At 39.0% G+C, this 27286-nt stretch overlaps 1 protein-coding gene across 1 annotated transcript in view; it reads right to left on the bottom strand.

Moving 5' to 3' along the window:
• PCDH15 (protocadherin related 15) overlaps window positions 1-27286 on the bottom strand; it is a 695579-nt gene that overhangs the window by 579078 nt on the left and 89215 nt on the right. The window contains exon 2 of the mRNA XM_074999591.1: window positions 20818-20883. Coding sequence (XP_074855692.1) covers window positions 20818-20883 — 66 coding nt within the window. The remainder of the gene's footprint in view (window positions 1-20817; window positions 20884-27286) is intronic.

Here is a 27286-nt window from a genome sequence, read left to right as displayed (position 1 = left end):
TGTAGTTGGAGCAAAAACAACACGAAGCTTCTGTGACTTACATGAAAACAGAGACCTTGACCTTTGGGAACACAACAGAGGAGACTAAAAAGGAGAAAGAAAATCACCATCCCTCCTACTTTCTAAGGAGACCTAGGTCTCCAGCCATTTCCCTAGTCAGCACCCCCTTCTTCTTGAGGACTGAGAGCTGAGTTGCAATCCTGCTCCTTTGAAGTGGCACCCTGCCTTGAGCATTGAGCGTCTCTTTAAAAGATTTGCCCATCTCCAGAGTTGACAAACCTCAAAGGTGAATGAGATTAAGACTGATTAAGCCTCCAGCAGCGCTAACTCCTTCCTAACTGGGATGGAGATGTGGCCTACCATGAGAAGTAAGTGCCTGAGTAATAAGAGAGTTCTCAGCAGGAGGGTGTGACAGAGGACAGAGAAGTACATGAGAAGTGGAGCAGAACAATTGTTAAGAAAAGGCAAAGGAAGATGCAATAGTGAAAAAAACTGTTCACAAAATGCTGGGAAAACTATAAATGTTGAGATGCAAGATTTGAATCATAGCTCCTGAGAGCAACGAAAATGTCCTAAGGAATTGTTGTACCTCAGAGACACCCTCTGATGCACAATTCTTCTCCACTTCAACCTAAAAGGGGGAAGGCAGAAAAGGTACTTTGCCACAGACTCTCTGGGGCACAGCATTTTCTCCCATCACACCAAGTTAGCTCTATTGGGCCACAGCAGGATGGGCAGAGATTGGTGCCTTGGCTCCACCCACTCACACTTCACTCCCAACCACTTCTACAAGGAACATTTGATTATAATCATTAGGTTCTTCATGACACAGCTGTAATCTGGGCAAGGTTAACATAAACACACAGGAGGGTAGGGTATTTAGATACCTTTTAGCCCCTGGAAAGTGAAGCAACCAGAGCCACAGCATACCCCTTAATGACAAACAATCAGTGACTTGAATGGTATGAGAGAGTTGAATGTAAGTCCAATAAAAAAAAAAAAAGCCTATCAAATTGAGTACACACACATGCACTTGGACAAGTTGGCTGGTTCTTGCAGATGCCAAACTTCTCAGTGATAACCTTTTCAAAATTATTAATCTATTGTGTAGCAGCTGGCATATCTCACAATTGCTTTTTTAACTTCTCCCCATTATGACAGTGACAAAATAATAGAATCAACACAAATGCTCAGTAGTGCATTTCAGAAGCAATATTTGCCAGATTTTTGATTCTCAAAAAACATCCTTTTTTTTAAAAACAAACAAAAAAAAAAAGTTAATGCCTGGCAGCAGCCATGTATAATTATTGTTCTGAAAATTTTAATACACATTTATGTTGATTTAGGACTAGGTGCAAAATAATTAAGCTCAGGAAGAACTGATGCTTAACAACTCATGTATTCTTAGAACCAGTTTAGTGTAATTTTTATTCAGTGTGCATTCACTTTCAGACGTACACTTTAAGTGCTGCATGACATGCAATAATAAAAAGACAGGTTTACATCCATAGTAGTCAATCACTGCATAGTCAAAAAGGAAACCTGAGTCATCAACACTCTTAGGAGGTCACAAGACAACGCTGAAAACAGAAATGTAATGAATTTACTGTTATGTGACTTGACATAGACCTCACCATTCTCACAGTAAACCCATAACATCATCTCACCTGTTTGGAGTATGCTATTGCATCAGTCTTTCAAGGCTATTGAAGGAGGAGGAAGAAAAGATACAAAGGAGAAAGAAAGGAAAAAAACCAGCAAGAACATAGCACTAATTGAAATTACAAGCTAATATCCAGAAGGTGAGTGCCTGTTGGTTAAAATAGATCAGATTATTTTTCTAAGCACTTTTGTCAGGAGGGGGAAATGTAGAACACCACATGGTAAAAATGAAAAATGTATGTGAGCAGAGGAAAACAAAGCAAGGCTGTGAAGGATAACATTTGACTTGATTAACATGACTTTGAAACACTAGCATTCCACAAGCTCCCATATGGTATACATAAGACAATCAATAGAGGGCAATTTATGGTTGAGCAATGCAAAGTAGCACAGTCCTTCACTTATTGTGGTAGTTACCAGCTAAAAGTGCTCCTATGTTAAAACCAAATAACATGAGTGTTCCAAAACTGAAATAAAAGCAAACCAAGCAGCATATGTTTAGGAAGCTAATCTTGAAGCACAGGTGTTCTGAGCCCAGGGATCATCTACAAGATGGGGAAAAAAAAAAGCCCTGAACTCCCACTTGAAATCTCTTGCCTTTTTCTGACAGCAAAATAGAGAACATAAGAATGGCCACAGTGTGTCTGATCAGTGCCCTCTCTTCTGACTCTGGCCAACATCAGAGGCTTCAGAGGAAATGCACAGAACATACCATCAAGAAATTCATTCCTGTCCCCTCCTTCCCAGCATCTAGAAAACAGAGGCTAGGGGCACTACAGAGCATGGTTTTGCATCACTGCATATTCTGGCTAATAGCCATTGAGGGACCTATCCTCCATTAACTTTTCCAATCATTTTTTGAACCTTGCTATAGACTTGCTTTCACACCATTCTCTGATAGAATTCCACAGGTTGATTATGCATTGTGAAGAAATATTTCATTTTGTTTTAAATCTGCTGGTTATTAATTTTATTTGGTGACTCCTGGTTCTTACGTTATGAGAGAGAGTAAACAACAATTTGTGCTTGTCTACACTTGCCCCCAACTTCAAAGGAGGCATGGCAATCAGGGTGATGGGAGATTACTAATGAAGTGCTGCAGTGAATATGCAGCACTTCATAAGGGTAATTCTCTCCTGCAGCAACTTCAAAGTGTCAGACTTGGAAGTGCCACCATACATGTAGCCGTGGCCACTTCAAAGTGCACGTGCTACTTCGGAGTGTCTTTACTTCCCAAAATTTTGAGGAGGAAAGGCGCTTTGAAGTAGCATGGGCACTTCATCAGTAATTTCCAATCACTGATTGCCAAAGAATGGGGCAAGGGTAGACACAGACTTTCTTATTTACTTTCCCCATCTATCACTTTTTTACCCTCTCTCATATCTCCCGTGTGAATTTTCCAACGTGAAAACTCCCAATCTTATTAATCTATCCTTATATGGAAGCTGTGTCATATGCCAGAGTGCAGAAGGCCAGTTTAGTGGAATTCGTAGATTTTTAGAGTTAGGGAAGGACATCAGTACATCTGGCCCATCCCCGTACTTCAGATTGTGAATATAGTCCACAATAATAGAGCCTGGTTTTGGCTCAACATTTTACTGAAGGCTACCAACACTTGTTGACTCTTAGAGGAGATTCTCAATAAGTAAATTATTGAAGGTGTGGTCCAGAAGCAATGCTGCAGGGAGGATAACAGGTACCCACAAACCCTCCAGATTCCATTGGGATTATTGTAAGCTTTATCAAAAAATGTGCACTTGTGGAAGGGAGGTAGTTTGTTTACAGCAGCATTTGCCATGGCCTTTTTGGTGCTTTCAAATTTAGCAAGCTTGTGCCACAACCTATTTCTAATGCATGGTATTTACACATGGTTCAATGCAACAAACTGCAGTTTGAAAACTAATCAAGCAGCAAAGGAGACAACAGAAGAGCTAAGCGAATGTGCAGGTACAATGAAAGCTGTCAAAGCTTTTTAGCCATAATGGGACCGGGAGATAAACCCAATAGTAATACACAGGGATGGCAGCTATTCAACTGGATTATAATTTTTGTTTCAGTCATAAAGATATTAACCTGCATAGGTCTCCATTCTGCATATTTTCTATTAAGATTAGGCCAGCAACAGATTAGGGAGGACCCTCTGACTTTGTCATTTGTGATTGCAGAAGACAAAGTTAAGGGCTGCTCTCTGGATCTGATGGTATGCTATTTTGCACTGGCAATTCTAGTGCAACAGATCTTCCACAATGACATACTGGTAACAGCAGAAAGGGAATATTTTGGAATCCATTTGAAAATTATCTTTGAATTTACCCTGGACTAAATTTAATCCTTAGCATTCAGAGAGATACAGACTTGGTTTACAGGATAACTGCCAAATACTTTTGCTTTGATACAAGACACTCACAACCAGAGTTTTGCAGGTAAAACGAGCCTGTGTTAACATGGTCTGGAAGAAAGTGAACAGTAATGGTGAGAGGATAATTTAAGAAGCAAGTGGCTCAGTAATTACACAAAGGGACTTCCTATACACTGGGCCTCAGCTTTTAAGGGATTATGGTGTCCCTCCACATTTGTGCGCTAGGCTATACTCCCATCCCCACCTCCCTTCAGGGGGAGGGAGCAGGGCAAGGACTAGGTGTGTGGGTGGAAGGGCATGATTCAGAGTTTCTGTGAACTGAAGAATTTGATTGAGCAGGAAATACAGAATGCAGATAAAGGCTAAAAGAGCCAGCTCCTATAAGTAATGAGATATGTGCTATACGTGCCTGTGCCAATGGCATAAGAGGAAATCTGACTCCACAAGCTGACATCCTCCCTCAGTATCTCTATACCTGCACACACAAGGGTGGTGAGAGGGGGTAGGACAAAATAATTCAGAAGTGAGCTGAGTCCTGGGAGTAAGATAAAGAAGTTCTAACCATGACAACCATTTAAGATGATGGGAGCCCTGTACTCCCATTATGGACCCAATTAAGACCCTGGTATATGTGAGTGGGGGATTGGCATATAGTGCAGTTCCCTACTGTTCAATGAATACATGTCCACCCTGCTGCCTAACTTCACCCATTTGTCTGTCATTCATTTGCCAATATTCTGCCCTGCATAGCTACCTTGGCGTCAACAGGAGTTGGTTGTTTTAGAGACAGGCAGAAGACAATTTGAAATGAGAACTACTGGCTTATTGGTCTATAGCATACAGGAACAGTTATCTATTACGATGAATGTAACATGCACTAGGAAAAGATTATGTTCAACATAAACTTTTAAAATGCAAAAGTCTGAAACTTGCCAAGAATATAAACTAACTGATGTCAGCAAGACCAACATTACTTAATGAAAATAAGGTAGTTGAATATTCAAGTTACCCAAGTTTCCTGGGCTAACTCAAATGACATATTACCTTTTTCCTATTTCTTTTCTACATAACCCTTTTTAAAAACAGCACCATTCAAGACAAAAGCAAATGCAAGTAGACAAACCCTTCTCTCTATTTTTCTGAGCAGTGTATTCTCTGGAGGAAAAGAAAGTTCTAGCCAGGTTATGTAGGACAATAGGTTAAAAAAAAAAAACAACTGACTAACTACAACAAAATACCATAAATCCCTCTAGTAAAGTGGTGTTCTTAGTGTATTAGGAACAGACAATCATAGCACTTTATATATGTAGGTGCCTTCCACTAGTAGATACACATGCTATTTCATACTCATTGAGACTCCCAAAAACGTACGTGGATTGAAAAATCCCCTGTTAAGCATGATATTATGCAGTTCTGATACCTGGTATTGGGACTTAACGAGCAACCCAGGGTAGACCATAAAATATTAGTGGGCTAAAAATATATCTGTTGTAAAATAAGTCAACTTCTACTCCCTTTACTTTCATCTGTTCTGTTCAGTAAATCTATTTTTAGAATGTTGCTAGCAAAATAATTTTTCCAACATACAAATAAACTTCAGTTTCTCTTGTTTAAGTTAATGAAGAATGAAATTGATTAAATATCCTATGCTATTTTACATCTGGTCGTGATGAACTCTGATGGCCTAGAAGTATGAATGCTGACCAGCATCATACTGTTTGAGGAGTGCAAACATTCTGAACATATAACTCATCAAAACTAATTTTACCATACACTTTTATAAGTTGAAAGTGACACCATGCATCAGTAGAATAATTTTCACTAGAAAGGAATGTAAAATTTTTCCTATAAAGTCACTGATGTTAAAGCACTGATCTTATTTATTCGGGTTCTATACATTACGGTGTTCAGTTAAAAAAAATCCATGTTTAGTCTGCTTTAATGAAGTCTTAGACTTTAAAGCCAAAAGGTACAGCTATGGTTATATAAACTGAGTTTTTGCATAACAGTATATAGAATTAATCCAACCAACATGTGGTTGAACGAGAGTTTACCTTTTAGAAAGACATATAAGTCCTGATTTGAAGTCTAACATCAAGAGTTTCACAAGTAAATTGGTGTTTTTAAAATATTCGGTGCCCAGCTTGATGCACCTTAAAGGACTTCATTTCAAGAAGTGATGAGCACAAACTCTCTGAAAGCCATGCACCATTGTTAGTGTCTCAGGCTGGGTAACCAAGAATAAAGGCAGCAAAAGTAAAAATCACTTTTTGAATTCTTCATCTTTTTTAGTGAGAAAAATCTACCACATCCCTTAGCCTACTGTTCTAATAATTAATTAAAACAATTAAAACTGTTTAAAATTTGCACCTGATTTCTAGTTTGAGTGTTTCAAACGTCAACTATCTTCTGCATCTGGTTATGTTTTTGCTTGCTAAACAAAAGACCTGTCTGGAATCAGGTAAATTTAGAATTGTTTTGTTAAAAAAAGTCAGCCACTCTTTTTTACCACAAGACATTTGTGATGCAAAAGACATGAAGTGGAGGATTGCTGTCTAGATCTGATGGTATGCTATTTTGCTATTGTGAATAAAAACAGAAAAGCTTAAAAAAATCTTTCCTTCTGTTCTTCAAACATCACACATTTTCCCTTGTTACAAACAGAAAAATAAAAAAAAATATTGTGATTCAAATCTGTAACTGAAGAAAAATTTTCAATACTGGATGTATTTGTGAAGTTTCAATTAAGCCATTGAAGCCAGAGCTCTACAAATGTAAAACATCAGAATAAAAATTAATATATTGACATAAATAAAATATTGCATTGCTTATCTGGTCCTCTCTTCCTTATCCCATGGCTATCCCACACATTGTAAATTGAAGAGTGGTGTAATGTTGCTGAAGCTTACATTATATTTATGTGGTAAGTCCCTTTCCCAATGTGGTGTGTGTGTGTGTGTTCCACACACACACACACACACACACACACACACCCCCTTGCATCTGACGAAGTGGGTCTTTGCCCATGAAATCTTATGATCCAAAACAACCTGTTAGTCTACGAGGTGCCACAGGACTTCTCATTGTTTTTGTGGATACAGACTAACACAGCTACCCTCTGATACTACACACACTACAGTGCCTTTTTTGTTAAAAATAAATCCATAAAAAATTAAAAAGGTGCCAGAACTTACCCAGCTCCCCACCCACCCCTCAAACAATCCCATAGCTGGACCTGCCAAGGTGCTGGTACTTAGCACTGGCAAGTACTGGAACAAAAAAAGCACCAGAGAGAGAGAGAGAGAGATACATGGGATAAACAAAGAGAAAAAGTATGGGCCAACTGTTTGTGCTAATGGTAAAAAAAGAAAATAAACTGTTGAAAAGAAAAACAAGCTTCCTGAAAAAAAACTCCTGTACCACATCTTTTTAAGAAATATTTGACAAGCAGGAAATAGATGATAGCTCTAATGTATAGATCTTTCATCCTTTGTCTAGATTACTGATGGCCTTCTGCACTATGATTACATTTAATCAAATAACTAAAACTGATTATTAATAGTTCCTCACACACATATGGTTCAAAAGCTTATGGACACTTTAACAATGCCATTTTCTTTCAGGCTATTTTTCCTTTTTTATTTTTTGTTAAAGTGTTTTTGTAATCCAACAATATCACCATTTCTTTCATTTTATTATTGTAACCCCAGAGGCACTGAGACCACTGGCAAGAGAGAGTGAAGTTTCTGCTCTATCGCTTTGGCCGAAAAGCAGCTGGCTTTTAGTTCATGCTTGAGAGCACATGGTTTTAAGCCCCAAAGGTCACAGGCTCATTCCCCTCTCTCCCCCTCCCCCACCCCCCCGCCGATGACCTGGGTCCATCAGCCTTATCAGTTTCCCTTCTCAGCAGTCTCACTGCCTCTGGGGTTACATTTTTTGTGGTGGGGGAGAGGAAGGGAAATGGAAATTTAACTTTGTATTTCATTATCCATATCTTAAAACAAGATGATGATCAGTGTTTCAACCTTCTGCTGCAAGGAACGAGTGAATAGTGCAGCGCACACAGACTTTTTTGCACAACCCATCAATTAAGCTGCTTTTTGCCAATCCAGTCTCTTATGGAGGCTGATCTATGCCCTGTGATCCTCTCTCTGTGCCCACTCTCTTTATATCAACCTTTGGGGAATAGAAGCCATTCTGGCTGTGACCCACTCCATTTTAGAAACGTCCACTGGTACCAGAATGTCCACCAACTTGCAGTAGCTCTTACAGACCTTCTCCATCTGAATGTCAAGAACAAAGGCTGCTCTTTTCACAAGATCTTGGTAATCCTTGTTTTCTGGCAGTGATAAGTTGCTTGTTGCCTCCAGTGCCTTATCTGGTCATGAGAAAGATGAAACACTATGCCAAGGTAATGGCTGATTAATCTCTTGTGATTGAGAAGGCTGTGTGGTACCAAGACACTAGAAAATGCCAACAGACACCAGAAAATTTGAGGCACCAATGACCTTGTACTTTTGAAGAAGCCGAATGAGATAGAAGAGGGGAAAGTCCTAGCTGAGGAAAAACACCCCATGATATCCAGAGGGGCCATTGACCTGGGTCTGGGTCCCGTGTTCCCTCTGTTTTTCCATCTGTGAGTGGAATAAATTTTGTTATGTGCACCAAGACGTGTGGCTGTGCATCATCAATAGAAACAAATGCTGCTAGTTGTGGGCACTCTGCTAATCAGCTGGGCAGCTCCTGAATCTCTTCTGGGTGGCTATCCAAGTGCTCAGCTTGCAGGGAACACTGCTTGGGTCCCATCTTTTACAGGGTCATTGCCCCTTATGAGAAAGTCAGTACTGTGAGTGAGATATAAGCCTTGGTTTCCAACTCACTGATGGAAGGTATGTTGTCTGCCTTGGGTGGGAAACAGAACATATCTCTGATTTGATACCATACCCTTGTTACTGAAATCATAAAATCCCATATGAAATTTGTTTAGACATGCCAAAATGTGTAAATTAACAAACCCCAAAACAATATTTGGAATAATACTTTCTAGTATGTTAATGATATCTGTGCAAACAAAAACAATTCAGTATAAGAGTGAAAGAACATTCATTGTGGTGCTAATGTAGCTTTGGGACTGCATAATAAAGTTTAAACAAATCTGTGTAGTCTAGAAATTTGCATTGCCACTCCACAACTCAAAATTTTGTAATCAGTCACCTTTCACCAGCACCATCATTCAAGACTAAAATGACCAAAGTAAAATAACCCAAGTAACATACTGCTAGAACAGTAAGAGATGCATAGTTACTGAAATATGCCCAGAAGTGCAGTTTGGAAATCAGAGACCTGACCTCACTCTCGCCAACATCAATATAAGTCTGGAATAACTCCCATAAAATAAACGGAGCTATAGCAATAAAAAAATCTGTGAGAGAAAGGCCTGGAGAAAAGAGAGATATGGAGAAGGGCCAATTATTACTTCATTAGCATGCAACATCACTATGGAAGCATAAAATGAAAAAAAAAAAAGAGAGAGAAACAAAGTAAGAAGATAAAAGGAAGACACCAAGAAAACATATTAATTTAATTTAAAGGGAGGGGAGTACAACTGCAGCATGTACAGAAGGCCTGAAGCTGTTTTTTTTTTTTACGAAGATATTACTCAACAGCCAGATTATGCTCTTATTTATGCCAGTGTAAATCTGGAAGAATTCCACCATACCCTATATGGTGTTACTTGCAAATGACACTGGTGGAGAGTGCAGAATCTCCTCTATACCTATATTAGCTATGTTAGCATCTTGTGCCTCTATAAAGATACCTCCTAAATTTCAAGTATTCTAGATGTAGCAGAGGAAGTAAATTTCAAGTAATTTGAATATAAGTATATATAAAATGCAGCTGCTTAAATCAAACACTATAAAAGGCCATTGGTGTGTTTTTTCTTACCTGAAGGAGTGCTCTGATCTTGGATCCCAAGAACAATTATATCGGGCAGAAAGCAGCTGCCTTTCCCAACTACATAAGATATATTATTTTTGCTGTGTCCATCTGTCTGTTTGGGCAAGGTTCTACTGTGTTACCTTCCCGCCCCGCCACCCAACATTCTTTGCCAGATCCAGCCCCTCTCACAGTAGCAGTATAACCAACATGGTTCCTCTCTAGCCAAGCTGATAGGCCTACAGCTCTTCTGCAGACAGAATAAAAAGCTGCCGTCATTAACTGTGAAACTACAGGTCACATACTACATTCCATCTACATTTCAGTACAATAGCGTCACTTCAGGCTGTTAAGAAGATGACCACATCCTAATGCCACCCTCTGTTACCAGATAAAGAAACAGATCTCAACATGGGCAAAGAAAACTTAGTCAACAACATTTTGTCTGCAAGCAATGACTTATCAATAGCTAAGGTCACAGAATCACCATTCTATGATGATTGTCCTCACTTGTCTACTGTTTTCTCTATAATCTCTGTCTGGTTTGTAATTGCTCCTGTCTGCTGTATAATTAATTTTGCTAAGCGTAAACCAGTTAAGGTGTTGGGTTATGATTGGTTAGGTAATTCTGTTACAGTATGTTATGTTATGATTGATTAGTAAAATTATACTAAAATAATTGGTCTGGCTATAGCTAAGTGGGATTCAAGTTTCACTACTTAAACTGGAGTCCAAGAAGGAAAAAGCAGAAAGGAAAAGAAAGAACATCAAGCAGAAAAGATAGAAGAATGAACACCTGAAGGACAACTCACCCCCCAAAGACCAGCACTGCCAGACTCTAAGGTGCAAAAACCAGCGCCCAGCGAGTGACTTTGTCTGTCCCCACAGGGTAAGTCTGCCTGCCTTATCAGGATTGGTGAGCATGATACTGTGTGCTTAGCATGTATTCTGTCTTCTTTGTAGTTGTAAGTAAATAGAGAATAAGAATATTACTGTGTAATTCTTTTTCAGTGGCAATCCTACAGACCCACAGGGAATTATGCCCTGAGCCCTAGGAACTGGGTTAGGGTGGGAGTTTAAATTAACAGGGTCACACCTTGAGTCCTATGGATTGGATAAGGGTATGTGTGTGTCCCTGGGTGTGGAAGGTATAAAGTAATTTGTGTGGGTAACACCACAGCCAGTGTGGGGCCTGGCCTAGCACCCCAACAGAACCCCCTCACACTAGACCAGCCCCTCCCCACCTAGTGCAGGGTCCAGCCCAGCCCTTCAATATATTGCCCCTTCCCCCACACCGCACCAGCCCCAGCCCCTGGCCCAGCTCCCTGTGGAGCCTCTCCCCCAGCCCGCACAGGTCCTGGCCCAGCCCACTCCCCAGTGGAGACTCCACGCCATCATTCCCACACCAGCCTCTCTCCCAGCCAGCACAGGGCCCAGCCCAGCCCAGCCCAGCCCACACCCAATGGAGAACCCCAACCTGCCAGCCCCAACCCCTCCCCCAGCCAGCATGGGGTCTGGCCCAGTCACCATGGAGCTCCTCCTCTGGCCTGCATGGGGCGCAGCCAAAACACTTTGGATGTGTATTACAAGTTTCTGTCTAGAACTTGTTTCCAGCCCAACTCCTGCTTGCAAGTGGAGCTGCAACAGTGCCCACAGTCTAATACAAAGTTTGCACACTGTCCTTAGTGTAAACCAAAAAAAAAAAAAAAAAAAAAAACACAACAAAAAACACTGAACACCCTTATTTTCTTACTCTGGCTTCATTAATAAGAGCACTAATGATGTCAGAGGGAGATCATTTCAAACCTCCTCCACATGCTTAGTTGGCATCTCAGTTTCTTCCCAAAAACTATTCTGCCCAAACCCTAGATCCTTTATCTCCACATTGCTACTGCTGGTTCACCTATGCTGATGAGGGGCAACAAGTTGCCTGTCTCAATAGGTAAGCAGAATGAAGAAATAGATGCTAATAGGGTTTAACTGTCATTGACAGTGTTTTGTAATATTATGTGGAGTGCACAGAAAGGTGATGACAGGTTTCAGAGTTAAGGCTGTTAGGAATATTTTTTCTCCTCTGCATTTACATGTTTTCTACGGTTTAACTAAAATTTGCTACTGTGGTTTACAATAGCGTTGGCCTTTGACCACACAGTTCCACCGTTTTCTTAAATTCCTTCCTTAGTCTTTAAATTATTGATACATTTTAAAGTCATAACACCCAGTTGAACTTCTTGTCTGGAATTTGATTGTGAACTATTCTCCCTTCCTATTTTTTTATTACTTCATTTGAAAATGTGAGATTTAGGGCATGAAGCACAGCATTATGGAAGGAATATTAACCAAGAACTGAATTCTAAATTTATAGGTTGATTATATAACCAGTGGCTCAGGAACACTTTAAAGCCTGAGTGTGCTGACACTGCACCTTATCCATGCCCTGCAGTTGAAGCTAGGAGAAAAGCTCTGGTGTGTGGGACCAGCAGTTGGGAACTAGGACATGGGGCTAGAAGCAGAGCTCCCCAGGCCAGGAACCTGGATGCAGCACTGGCAGTAGGCCAGCCAGCCCCTGCTCTCACCAGCAATGGCAGGGGGAAGAAGCGGAGCATGACGGCTTTGCTGTCCTGGCCACACAGTTCTGTTGGAGTGGACAAAAGAATGAGGCGATAACTAGGGGAGCAAAGCAGCAGGGCCATCTTGTCCCACTTCTTTTCCCCAATGCTGCCATGAGTGAGGGGGGGAGTGGATCCCTGCTGCTGGCTCCCCAGCCCCACTCGATCCCCAGGTCTCCTCAGTTGGAGAAAGAGGAGGGGTGGGCATAAAGCAGGGGTGGAGAAGTGGCACAGCAGGGGTGGAGCAAGAGTGGGGAGAGGTGGGGATTGAGGCAGAACAGCAGCTGGGTACCTGAGCATAGGCCAGCAGCAAAGGCTATGGTGCATGGGGAGGCATCCGGGATACTGGGCAACACCCCTATTCCTGCTATGTTTATGAGCAAAATCATCATCAGTAGTCCCTGCAGTGGTAAAACCATTTTTAAGGGACTGCAAGAGTTTAGGTAACTGATCTATTTGCATTTTTAATTTAAAATGGAGACTTTTTTTCTGGTAGAATGCACTGGGAGAGTGCAGAGGTGATCACTGTTGTTGGTACTTGGGTGAAAGCAGATGGCTTGGCTGACACACTGAGGATCAAACAAGGGAACTTCTGAACTAAAAGCCTGAGTGGCAACAGCACTGTAGAGCTAATGCTCCATAGCCAGGGACCGTAACATCTCAGATCCTTTGGTGGTGGAGTGGGAGGGGAACACAACAGACCTGCCAGGCTCCATCCACTGCTCCAGCAATGATTTAAAAGAAAAGGCTTGGACCTCTTCTGCAGCAGCAGCTCCTGGAAGTCCCAAGCCTTTTTGAATTGCCAGGTCCTGGAGGAGTTGCTCCCTTTGCCTCTCCTCTAGGTGGGCCTGTCCTTTGATGATTGGCACACAGGGTAAAGTGTAAATGCCCTCCCCACAACACACACCGGGATACATTCACATCAGAAACAGTACAAATCTTCCTCCAATTTAAATCAAGACATTCCTAAGACACAAGCATAGAAGTCTCACAAATTAACTGTTCATTAGCTATATTCACAGAAAAAATGCAAAGGGCTCAGGTAAAATTTTGTACTGTGTATTGTGATTTACCATAACTCAACATCGTTTCTTTAGAACCCTCAAACTTTAGTTCTGGGAAGACAAAGTTCACTTCACATACAACTGTTAAGGAAAAAAAATATATAACACCCATAGAATGCATGTGTAGAAATATGTAAAAATACAATTTCTTTTCCTCTCAATGAAAAATAAATGTATTCACAAAAATTTTCCTCCATATTTTTATGTTGATGGCAGAAGCTCTAAGGTAATGGCAAGTCAATTTAGATGAGTATCTAAGAAAGTGCTTTTATTAAATTTATCAGAATCATTTTTGTCTGGATATCATCTCAAGGTTGGGTCATTTAAATGCAAGTTCCTGCTATACTATAGGCACTGCCAAAACCAAGTACAAATTAATAAAAAAAAATTGTTCCACATAGATGAAGACATACTAGAACACAGAACACTCCCCTTGTCATATGGTTTTGCTGAGAGAGTGGGAAGGTGAGAACGGTGCAGAGATACAATGGGAATGAAAAGTCCAGTGCTCAGGGAAAGGGAAACCAGTCCCAGTAACATAAAACTTACTGCTGTCACAGTAGTTCTTTGCAGAGCTACGGACAGAATTGCTAAGTCCCTAGGAAAGGTGTAGCATCTCTCCCCAGCACCACCACTCAGCAGCCGTGGCGTACCACACTGCTGCTGGCCCAGTCAGCAATTAATATCACTGAAATATAAAACTGGCAGGGAGCCCTGTGTGCCCATTCCCTCCCATCACCAGCTGCTGCCACATGACACAATGCTGCTTCCATGATTTAAAAAGTGGCAGGGAGCTCCTTCCTACTTCTACTATTGCAGCAGCATTCACTCTAGAAGCCTTGGGCCCTTTAAATTTGCCATCAGCAGCCCTGGTTCCATGCTAGTTGAATTCACCAATATTATCCTCATTTTGCAGACATGTAAACACAGAGAATGAGCTACTGAATCAAAACCACGGAGGAGTAAATGTAAGCAAAAGCCACTGAACACATGAATTTCTTGCTTGCATTCTCCTATTGGACCTTACCGCTCCCTTGTATATATTGCAATAATGCAATTACATTGAATCCTTACGTATCAAGACCCTGCAGACCTTTCTTCTTAGTTACTTCATATGTATTTTAAACACCCACACTTGGATTTTATGGCTGAACAATTAATATGTAGGCAAATATTTTATGTGGTCACTAAGTATTTTTCAACTACAATAAATTGTATGTTCGTCACTTGTACTAAAGTAATCCAAACAGGCTATTATTTACACATGCTAATGAAATAGTCAATTCTATGGAGACACATTTTCACTTCAGAGATTTTTACCAGGAAATTTAAACTTGTTGAAAAATGTTTTTAAAAGAATCATACAACAAATTCTGTGCTGTTTGTTGAGACAGTCTCATAGGTTGAGCACTAATACCTTATACACATAACTGACAAAATAGTTACTATTAGAGTCAGTCAACTATAAAAAATAAATCTGCTAGAGGCTACATTTCCTGTTATTCATGGAATTGTCCAGAGCTTTTATTCTGGTGTACATGCTGGTGCTGCATACTGGCACCTTCACATCAATGTTCCACCCCATCTGGGGTTCCTGCACCTGGGACTGCCTGCAGATCTCCACACTCCAGCCATGGGGCTGTGTGGCTTCCCTGCCCCCTAGTATAGGGTGAGTACCAGCACCTTTCTAAAAAAATAGTGGGGGAAAAGCATTTGTATTGTTGTTAACTTTAGGAGCAGCATTAGGTATCAACCCACTTACCCCAACCTCCCCTTCCTCAACAAGAACCCTTTTTCACCAATTTGAAATCTAATTGTCAATATTCCTGGAAACTGACTTCTCCACAATTGCACTGAAACAGTACAGTTCTTGTTATGATTTATCATGTCATTTATATTTGTCTCACTGTTGGCAGTGAGATTTGAGGTCTTATTTTTCTCAGCAGCTAATTTTAATGAAGAAAAAAGCCTGAAAATAGTGCATAGGTGTCCTTTTATTATTTATTTTTATTTTCTTGGGAAGCTACTTCAAAGTACAAAACGAAGGACTGAATAACTAAGCTTGTCAGTGGATAAAGGTATTGGGCAACCATCCAAGCAAATCATGTTGACCATGAAGTTAGTTACAGACTTAAATATATATCATGCACCAAACACTGAAGAGAAAACAGCTTGATATAGCCAAATAACTGCATTTTCATATAATTCTGTATTTTAAAAACAATCTTTTAGGTTAAAGAGATTATTATGGCTGCAATTCAAATTACATTATATAAAGATACAGCAAGGTAATAAGCAATTATTGAATATATAATACATAGGCTGAATACATACCAGATATTTAATTGCCTAGAAGATAGTAATGAGGTTTAAAATGAAACCCAAGAATATATATTTTTCTTTGGACATACAGGATTTGAAATAGTTTTTCTTTTTCCAGCCTTTAACTGATTTGAAAATGTTTCCATATTTGTGCCATGTGTAACTTCCTCTACTGGAGAAGCAACATCCAGCATGCATGCATGGTTGCTTGCTATCTAGCTCATGGCTTGCTACTTGCAAATGTTTCTAGTTAGTTAGTAGGTTTGTGTATGGTGCAAAAGAAAAAGTTAAATGTGTATCTGCAGGTTTTCCAGGTTCATTAGGCAACACAAATTCCCATTTTTTATTCACTTTCATTTTAGTAGGTTTCTAAAGGCTTGCATTCCCAACATCATCAGGACTCTGAAAAAGTATATGACAACTTGTTACATGCATATAGATTAGATTTAAAGTTACCCTGTGTAGTTTGCAGAAATTACTTTATAAAAATTCACTCTTGCTCAAAGCCTATTGAGAATTACAATAATAAACCCAAATAACTTCTAGAACAATCATGGCCTCAAGACTTTGAAGGAGAGTTTAAAGGCTACATTCAGGTACCTGTGAAATTACTTTCCTTTTCTTTTTGTTGACTAAACAAAACATAAGTAAAGAGTATCTACAGCCATTCAGGTCACTTGACCCAAAAAAACTGAACACTGGTCTTGCAGTTGCTCCATAAAGTGTCCCAAAACTATAGTCTGAATCAATGCAGAATTGCAGAGAAATTTAAGAGAAGGTAAGAGACTCCATTAGTCTATGGGATGTCTCATTTTCTACTATCCTCAGGCCCTACCCCTGAATCCCTCTAAGTACCCATGTAAAATTCTAACAACTCATATGGGCAATGAGAGTAGAGAGGGTAACACTACTTAAATGGGCTATGTACCATTAAAAAAGGGAGTTCTGTGAATTTGTTTTCAGCTCATTTTGAGACACTCATCCAAAATAATCATATTTCTCCAAGAGGCACATGTGGGAAGCTGTAAATATTTGGAAAACAAAACCTGATGCTGTCTTGAACACTCAGGAGCACTATGAATCCTGGTAAGTGGATTCATCTGAACTGAACATCGTGAGAAGTGTCATGCTAGTGGCACTCTTATTTACTGCCAAAATACTCTAAGATCTAGGAACCAAAGGGCTAAATAATGTCATTCCGCTGCCTGATTTTGTACATCCTGAGCAATGGAGGAGGACAGTAATGCTCCTTAGTATCACTTCTTCTTGAGTCCCAGGTCCAGAAGAGAACCACATTCTCCCATTATTGCTGCTTCTCCTATCTCCTGGGGCACGAATATGATGACAATTCACTGACTTGCACTGGATTTATTTGTGCCCAACATTCAGATTCACTACTGACAAGTTCAAGAATCTGATGCTGTTCTGCTGAGAAGTGTCGTTATTGACTAATGTGAACGGGAGTCCAGAATTAATACTGGCTTTCATTTCATTAGGCGTCATGGATTAGAAACTTAGGTCTGCTGGCTACTGGGTGACTGCCATGTTTAAATTGCCACCCAACATCTTTGCTTATATGGCAACAACAACCTCTGACCCGCTATAGTTTCAAGCACCACTGGATGACCCATTTACAGAGGTCCTGATTGGAAGAATCTACCGCATTTCCTGATTTCTTTAAGCCTTAAATAGCATGCCTATCTAAGGCAAAGAGTTGAAGGATTTCTGTATACATAAGCAGGAATCTTTGGCTTGCTGCTAAAAATAGACCCTGCTGGGAGCTGGCCTCAAACAAGTCCCTATAACCAGTGTTCTGATACTCTGTAAAAGCATGAGCAAGCCATTAAACCTCTCTGCATTTGGTGAGGCATACTTATTAGGCAGAGGTATATAACTTGCATCCTCCTGGATCAGCAGGATACCCAAGGGAATATTCAACCCCCTGGGAGAATACCTGGAAGATGCGGTGAAACAGCACTTCTTTGACCTTTATGGACATTATGTTTTCTTTACATAAATATCTATTTGAATTGTAATTTAGATTTGTGATATAACTTGTACTGAACAAATGATGATTTATAACAGCATTTAGTGACACATGGAAGGACAAAGCAAACAACTGCAGATGTGATATAAATTCACCGTGGAAACAATGGAGAAAACAATTCCTCATCAGAAACTGTGTGTGTACCTTTCTTGATGTTACATGTAAATATTGAAAATTGTACCCAAGTTATTGTAAACATTGTATCAAGCAGTTTAAAAACAAATCCAGAAATAAACTTACTAAATTTAATTAGGATACCCTTGACTTGTGCACTATTCTTTAAATATTTTAAATGAATATATATGTTCAGTTGTGCTTATTGAGCTTATTACATTTTTATTTTAAAATCACAACTCCTTAGATATTTAACTGAGCCCTAACTTCAGACAAATAAAAAGTGGTAAGTCATGATAGCATTTACTGTTCCTTGCAGACTAAAGTGTTTGATAATTTATTTGGTGAAATTTGTTCAGTCATTAACAGCCAACTTATTAATAGAGAGCTCTTCAGCCATGAATTAACCAAAGAAAAATGCAGCAAAAACTGACTTTTTTGAGATATTGATATAAAGCAAAACAAATTGTACCAAATTATTGCTTCAGAATATTTAAGCATTCTTGGATGTTATAGAAGATTTTATACATCTATATTTCAGTAGGAAACTTCTACCTCCACAAGAATTTTAAGGTATAGAATCAAGTTAATTTTGTATAAACACTATGAAAGAAAAGCAAATAATTAGATTTATAAATGTATAACATAATTTTGTTTTACATGATAGAAATATAATACTATCTACTGAATAAAGTATTAATATTGAGTTGGTTAGTTATTTTTAGTAGACATTCAACAATGCAAACAGAAAAAGCACAATATAACTGCTTTGACTCTACAGGCACCACTCACAGAAACTGCTGCTAGAATTGCAGCTGTCGCCCCACTATCTACATAAATATGATTACTACTGCAATTTTCCACAGACCAGTCTTTCTGAGCTTCAGTGGGAGCAACCACAAGAAAGTTAGCGCACACAGAGGGGAAAAATAAACTGTTAAAATCCATTCATGCAAAACCTTTAACAAAGTTTCACAAGATTTCTAAGACTGACTAGTAATTTTGGATGCTCAAGTCTCTGAAAAGCGACTCAACCTGAGCAGTCAGAACCCAAAACAATGAAAATAACTATTCCCAATTGAAAATCTTGGCCAAATGCACACAACTGTGAGCTCAGATTTCAAGTGCCTAAGGAACATAAGGTACATTTTCTAAGTCAGAGAGATGTGATTCCTAAGTCACACAGGTATTCTGAATGCTTTACTTCTCATTAGAGTTCCCTTGTGCTTACTGCAGTTTCAGAAGAAAATACTCACATTTCCATCATATCATAATTGAAAGGTATTTCTTGAAACTGACCTGTAGAGGGTAACTGAAATAATCACCATACTGGAGGATAAAAAGAATAACAAGCATAATGACGCCAATCCAGCAGCAGGCCCATTTACTGTTTTTGTATTGTCAATTAAAAAAGACTGGTTTATCGCACTTGGGGAAAATCGGTGATAACTGAGAAGAATTTTGAACTACTGTACTATACATTCTATCAAGTATTCTCACTCATTTATTTTGATGATGAAAGAAATCAGTACAAACACTAAATCAAAGATACAGGGCATTTAGGATTGCCATACTTAACTTTAACAACAGAACAAACTGCCAGGTTATTGGTTTCTAAATTATATCAGCCAACGTAGTACAAGGTAACAGATTAGCAATCACAAAAAACACAGTGGTGCAAACCATAGGTTGCATCTACACTAGCAAGTACCTTTAAAAGATTTTTTGAAAGAAGGGTGCTCTTTTAAAAGATCCCACAGAGCATCTACGCACAAAAATTAGAGAGGTAGCCACGTTAGTCTGTATCTTCAAAAACAAGAAGTAGTCCTGTGGCACCTTATATCTTAATCTATAAGGTGCCACAGGACTTCTTGTTGTTTTTACATACAAAAAGCATGTTTTCGAAAGTAAATTGAAAGAATGTGGTGCTCCTTTCAAAATCGCTCTTCCTTTCCCGTTTCAGGAAAAGCGTCCCTTTTTTGAAAGCTTCTATCAAAAGAAAACGTGTAGACACTCTGCAGGCCCTTTTTTCCCCGAAAGAGCAGTCCTTAGGGGGACTAAATTTTTCAATCCCTGCTTTGTTCTTTGAAAGAGCAGGGGCTGTGTGGATGCTCTCATTTGAAAGAGCAGGTTGCTCTTTTGATTCACTTTTTTGTGTGTGGATGCACTTTTTCAAAAGAGTTATTTCAGAAGAGATCTTCTGGAAGGGCTTCTTTTGAAAGATCTCTGTAGTGTAGACATAGCCATAATTTATGTATATATTTTGCTACTGAATATCTGAGACTAACAAGCATTTTTCCCTCATTAAAATCAAAATCAATTACTCAAAAATCATTTGGCTATTAGTAAGTGACCAGGTGTACTTACTTTTTGTTAATCCTAAAAAGGGAGTCTGTATCTTAATACCAAATACACTGTGCATAGATTATTTAGCACCCAGAAACAAGTTAAAATGTACATAATTTAAAGAAATAATGGAATAAATTGAAAGTTTTGATTATTTTTATTTTGGTGCTTTAAAACTACACATGAAAAGCATTATTTGTGGTATTTCCAGAGCCTAACATTTTAATCCCTATTACTGTGGTCAGCATTTCAAAATGAGTATATTCCTCCAGAGTTAATGTCTTAATGGTGGTGTCTATTGACTGAAGAGTACAGCAAATATTAGTACAGTCTTTTAGAAAGCAGTGGCACACTTACCATTTCGGCTTTCTTCATCAATAGGAACTATTGTGGCTGGAGGACCTGCCCTGGCCAACTTGCAGTCTATAAATACAAAAAAAACCCAGAATTTATTTCTAGCTGCACAATATGTTTCATACATTTTATTCTAAAAAACTATCACACTAATATAGTGGTTGTAGAAGCTAGAAAAGGCCAAGATAATTGTTAGCTAATTACAGGGGTATAAAGGGCCCAAACACATGGCCTTTGTTTAAACTTTATTCAAACTCTAGCAGAATTATATGGGAATTTTCCTGAGAAAGTACATAATCTGAGGATCTGGCCCATCATGAAAATTTCACAATTTCCCCTTATGATTTGCTGCACTGGATCTATTTGTTACAATACTTTTACTTCTAATCTCACCAATACACATACTAAACCTTTAACACATCACAACACAACACAATTCACTTGCTACACCATAAACCTACATTATTTCTTTCTTGAAATATACGAGTAGAGACCACTATGGAACAGAAGCCCTTCAGGACAAAAACAATGTAATGGTAATTTAAACCAAAGAACATGAAGAAATGATTAAAAGGGATAAATTGTAATTAAAGTTTCATAACAGAAACAAATATGATTGGAATTTAGTTGCAACCAAAGGGACTAATTAAAGAGCGTGAAACAGCAATTCAATGATGCTCTCAAGAGAAAAAACAATGAAAAACAGACAAGCAATGTTCAGGAAGTTACAGTTTGTCATCTTACCCTCATATTGCCAGTCTGGAGTCAAAAGTTTAGAGTCATCAATGGAAGCAGAGCAGAATAATGAAAGAAAATAAGTAAGATTTTGTCGTAGTTGTTTAAAGATTGATTTTAAGACATACACAGCAGTAAACTCAAAACTACTAAATATAAAGGTGTAGTCTATTAAGTAATATATAAAGGCACAAAAACCCAAACTGAATGTGAATAAGAAGCAGCTGAGGTATATAGACTGCACAGCACAAAAATTTTGGTTACCCCTTCAAACCACGAGAGAAATGCTTTTTAGTTTACAATACTAAGCAGCTACACAGTGAGTCAGTATAGTTTCTCATAGCCTCAGACTTTAAGATCAGAAGAAACCACCATTACCATCTAGTTTCGTCTCCTGCACATTACAAGGCTGCAGAACCTCACCTACCCACTACTGAAATAGACCCCTAAGTTATTAAAGTCCTCAAAACATGTTTTAAAGATGTCAAATGACAGAAAATTAAACAATTTACACTAGTGTAAACCTGCAAGTGATCTGTGCATATGTTGCAGAAGATGAAAAATTGCTACTTTCTCTGCCAGTATGACCTGGGGGGAGAATTGCTTTCCAACTCCAGCTATGGCAATCGCTTAGACCTGGAAATTGTTGCCACCAAGCCAATCCTATAAAGATTCTTTCCCAGGTAAACTCACAGCTCTCCCTATCCAGTACCCCATCTCCACCCATTGGGGATTTTTGCTACTGGCAGAAATGATGGGTCAAGTGCTGTCACAGGCAATCGCACCATGTCAGTCCCTCTGTAAACTCGTTAAGCTCAGTCTTTAGTTAGTTTTTTCCCATGTGCTCCCCTTGAGAGACTAGTCTAGAATTTCACTCTTCTGATGGCTAGAAACCTCTCTGTAATTTCAAGGATGAATTTACTGATGACCTTTTGTTCTTGTGTCCACATGTACACTTAACATAAATAACTCTTTTCCCCTCCCTGGTATTATCATTCAGATGTATTTATAGAGATTAATCATATTTCCCTCATCCTTCTTCCAGTCAAGTGAAACATAAGAAAGGTTTTCCATTTCCCAGATCATTCTACTAGCACTTCTCTGCACTTGTTCCAGTCTCAATTCATCTTTTTTAAACATGGGAGATGAGAATTGCACGCACTATTCCAGGTCAGGTCTCACCAGTACCTTGTATAATGGTATGAACATTGCCTAGTCTCTACTAGAAATACCTCTCCTGATGCACGTTATGACTGGATTAGCCCTTTTCTTGGCCATACCACATTGATGGTGATTCAGTGAGCTACCAGTACTCACAGGTCCCTTTGCCTCTGACTTCCAACTGATAAACCCCCTTCTGGTAGCAAAACTTCCTGTTGCTAGTCCCTAAATGCATGCCCTTGTACTTTGCACTATTAAATTACATCCAACTTCTATTACTTCAGTTTACAAGATCATCCAGATTTTCTTGTATGGTATTCTTGCCCTCCCCTGTGTTGGCTGTGCTTCCCAACTTTGTGTCATCTGCAAATCGTTAGCACACTCTCAATTTTTGCGTCAAATTCAGCAATGAAAATATTAAATATCAATCTCAAGACCAGTCCCTGAGAATTTCCACTTGTAACTTCCCTTCAAACTGGCAATTCATCTTTCAGCTTGATCCCCTGTAGCCATCTCTTTAGCCAGTTCCTTCCCCTTCTTTCAAAACTCATGTTAATCCCCATCTTTGTCAATGTTATCATTTCCCATGTGAAACTGTATCAAATACCTTGCTGAAATCCAGGTACATTAAATCTACTGCATTTCCTTTGTCTAAAAAAATCTCCATTATCTTCTCAAAGAAGACTAGGCTTGCAATTTCATGTGCCAGTTCCTTTAATATTCTTGGATGGAGATTATCCAGACCCAACTCATTGAGTCCCATTAAATTGTTTGAGTTTGTCTTACACATTGGATGTGGTAATTTCAACCTCCATATACTACCACTGCCATTAGCCACCTTGCCACTATCTCCAAGCTCTTTTATTAACCCCATTAAAAACTAAGGCAAAGTATGTGTTTAGGTTTTGGCCCATGATGTCCACCCAAGACTCTGTCCTTAGTGGTTCCACTCCTTTTGTTGCTTTCTCTATTTATATGGCTATTGAACGCTTTACCTATTGGTGTTAATTCCCTGGGCAAAGTCCAACTCTTCTTGACTTTTGACAGTTCTCACTTTATCCCGACTTTCTTATCTCATACAGGGACATTTCTCTGCTGCTTCCTCCTGCGTTCCATTCCTTGCAGACTTTCTGCTTTCTCTTAACTACTTGTTTGAAATGGTAGTTGGTTTTTAACCCTTCCCTATATTTTTCCCATTCCTAGGAATGGAAGTTTCAGATATCTTCTGCAACTTTGATTGAAAGTAATTCTGAGCATTCATCACATCACCATTCTAGGTTTCCTCAGTCCAGTTCACTTCTGCAACTAATTCCCTCAAATTTTTAAAGTTAGCTCTTTTGAAAAGAAGGATCCTTGCTGCAAATCTGTTTTTGTTTATCCTTCAATTTACTTTAAACTGATTTAGCTGAGGAGCACCGGAGCCAAGATTGTTCTCTACAAGCACGTAGGTCTTCTGTGAGGTCTTCACCAATACCAGCCTAAAAAGTATACCTCTTCATGCTGGTTGAGCAACTATTTGATGAAGAAATTTGTCAGCTATCACATAAAAAAAAATCTGGGCTGTGTTAGATTACTGGCATTTGTCCTACAATCTGTATCTGGGAAGTTAATGTCTCCCATAATCAGGCAGCTCCCAGAAGTATTTACTTTATTATAAACATTAAAGAAGTCTCTGTTCAGACTGAATTCTGGTAGTTTGTAGCTCACCCAAAATATACTGTCAGGGGACTCTAGTAGCTTTCTTTCCCAAAGTGATTTTGGCTCAAACGCTGTTTGTCTTTCCATTCCATCACCTCTAATATTATTATAGTCTACATCATTGTTAATAGACAGTTCTACTCCATCACCTGCTTTTCTAGGTCCTATTTTTCCAAATGTACATGGGACGGGGCCTCTAAGGTAGTTTTAAAATGCAGGAGGTATTTATCTAACTCTGTGATAAGGCTGAAGCACTAGAGCACACATTTCTAAAGCATAAGACTTTTGTTTACCAACATCTTCATAGTTATACATGACTATCAGCAAGACTGAATTTCTAACACCAAAGACTGGGGTGAAGGGATCTTCTGTGTAGGGAAGACTGTATTATATTTGTTAATGTTAAATAAATTTCAATGGGCTAAAATATTAACAAATGAACACAACTGAATAAATACTGATTACTAATTAATAACTATAACACTTTGGCAATTAAATTCTAAATTATTTAAAACCAATCCAACATACACTTGTTTTGGAAATAATAACAATAATAAAAACTACATAGGGGTCTCATTTCACCTGCATGTTTGTGATATTGGCTGAATTTTTTCATACAAGTCTGAACACACTCTATACCTGTGTGTTTTGCAGTTCAGGGCTTTAATTCTCTTTTCCTTAGAGGATGCAAATGAATGTTTATTGAACAATTTCTTGATTGTTATGCTCTTTATTTTTACATCTTTTAGTTTGATTGGCAACCATGGATTGAAAATATCAGCACAAGGTATATTGCATGTTCCAAAATGTTCTTCAGTGAATTTGATTTTACGTGTCAGTGAGCACTAAGACACTAACTCACATATTAAAAAGAGTCTAAGAGAAGAAAATAGACCGATCTGAAAAGCATAGCTGTCATCCCATCACATTTTTCTCCATTAGGAGAATATCTGTGGGGAAACAATTAGTAACTGCATGTTCACTAGAGACTTAGACTCTTCCTGTTCTGATTATTATTCTTATGGCATGTTGTTATAAAAATGGCATTGATGGAGCTGATATATTGTAATCATTGCTAAACGTTGACTGTAATTCTTGTCAAGAGGTTTGCAGGTAGACTAAAAGAACATAAACAAAAACAAAATATCCAAACCTGCTCGGTATTATCAAGTTACTGCTTGGTCCAACCTGAGTGGTCAGTTCAAGATACTTTCACTACAAGCTTGTGTCTTCTCATTGTTGAGTGGTAACTAACTCAGTGAATGATGATCCAATGGTTGAACAGTCATTTAACATATAATAGGTTCATGCCATAAATTTAGAGTACACTTTCATGAATTACACATGCATTATTAAGCATATTATTTTAAAATTAAACAATTTCCTATTTTTTCCCTTTTCCTTAACTATTTGTTGATGATCATATATTTCACCTCACATTATGCCTTGTCAGGGTTGATTTAAATCAATCAGCAATACAGAACCAAGAAAAATCACCACAAAAAATAATCATTGATTTAAGTCAAGTTTCCCACTGAAACTTCTTCACATATTTCTTAAATAATAGTGTAAATTTTATTGCATGTTAATTTACAACTCACTACAACATTTTATATAATCTAAAGGAGTATACATTATGCAATTTTTTGTTAACTTGATTTTAACTGATTTAGGGAATAGTCTATAATGCTCATTATTTGTGTTCAGCTGCAGATGAAAGAGTTGTACATCAGAAAAAATAAGAACTAAAAACACATGCACACATGCACGCACACACACAAATCTTAAATGTTATATAAATGTGTCACATTTGGAATTGCAGAAATCTCTTGAGTTGCTGGCTGATGGCTGTCCATTTTTTTTTAAATTGTCCAGGCCCTTTGAACACTAAACAAGTGAGCTGCAATGACACTAGCAAGTACCTTTGGAAAATCCATCCCATTTTCAAAAATGTGTGTGGAGCATCTACACACCAACTGTGCCCTTTCAAAATGAAATTGAAGAAACACAGCAGAGTTTTCGAACGCACTCCTCTCATCCTGTATCAGGAAGAGCGTCCTCTTTCAAAAGACTCTTTTGCAAGAAAACATGTTTAGATGCTCCACATGTCGCTCTTTCAAAAGAGAAGTCCTCCATGGTGCTGACCAGCTGGGGTGCGGAGACGCCCTGGCCAGTGGCAGTGGAGCTCTGTGCTGCCTACATCCAGTCACATTTAAAGATGCAGGGACCCATAAACCCTGTGGCAGGAAGCTGAGCACATGCTGGCAGCAAAGGCACAAGCTGCTTGCAGAGCTCCCTCAACAGCCACCCCCTCAACTGCAAAATAGCATGATGGTCATCAGCCTGCCACCACAGGAAGACCTGGCCAGTGGGAGGGGCCCAGCACAGCACACTGACAATGGAGGCCAGACAGAAGATGCAATATTCAATTGGCGTACAGGGCCTGAAGGTGTGGGGCCCAAGGCAACCACCTTGCTCTGAGGCCAGGCCTGACAAGGCTTTTCATCATTTTCTTGTACTGCATACACTTGACACATTTTCCTTTGTACTCAAGGAATGAATTTCTTCAAAATAGTCCCATAGAGGGTCTCTTGTATGACAATTTTTTCTTCCTGTGGCAAAAATGTGGGGAACATAGGATGTTCTGTGTGTGCTAAATAATGCTTTCCCTTTTCTTTCCAGTCCACTCCACTGTTCATTTGTATGCTGCCTTTGTCCTTTCCCAATATATTGTATTTCTGTCCATATGACAACATCTTCACTAACTCCTCTGTGTGCTTTGCCCGGGTCCACTACCACATAATCATTGAGCAAAAACAATCCTATCCAGTCTGTCTGCTGAGAAACAGAAATTGACATCTCAGAACTTTCAACATGC

This window comes from Carettochelys insculpta, chromosome 7, assembly GCF_033958435.1.
Source record: "Carettochelys insculpta isolate YL-2023 chromosome 7, ASM3395843v1, whole genome shotgun sequence".
NCBI classification, from domain to species: domain Eukaryota; kingdom Metazoa; phylum Chordata; order Testudines; family Carettochelyidae; genus Carettochelys; species Carettochelys insculpta.
This window is presented reverse-complemented; position numbering and strand designations above follow the sequence as displayed.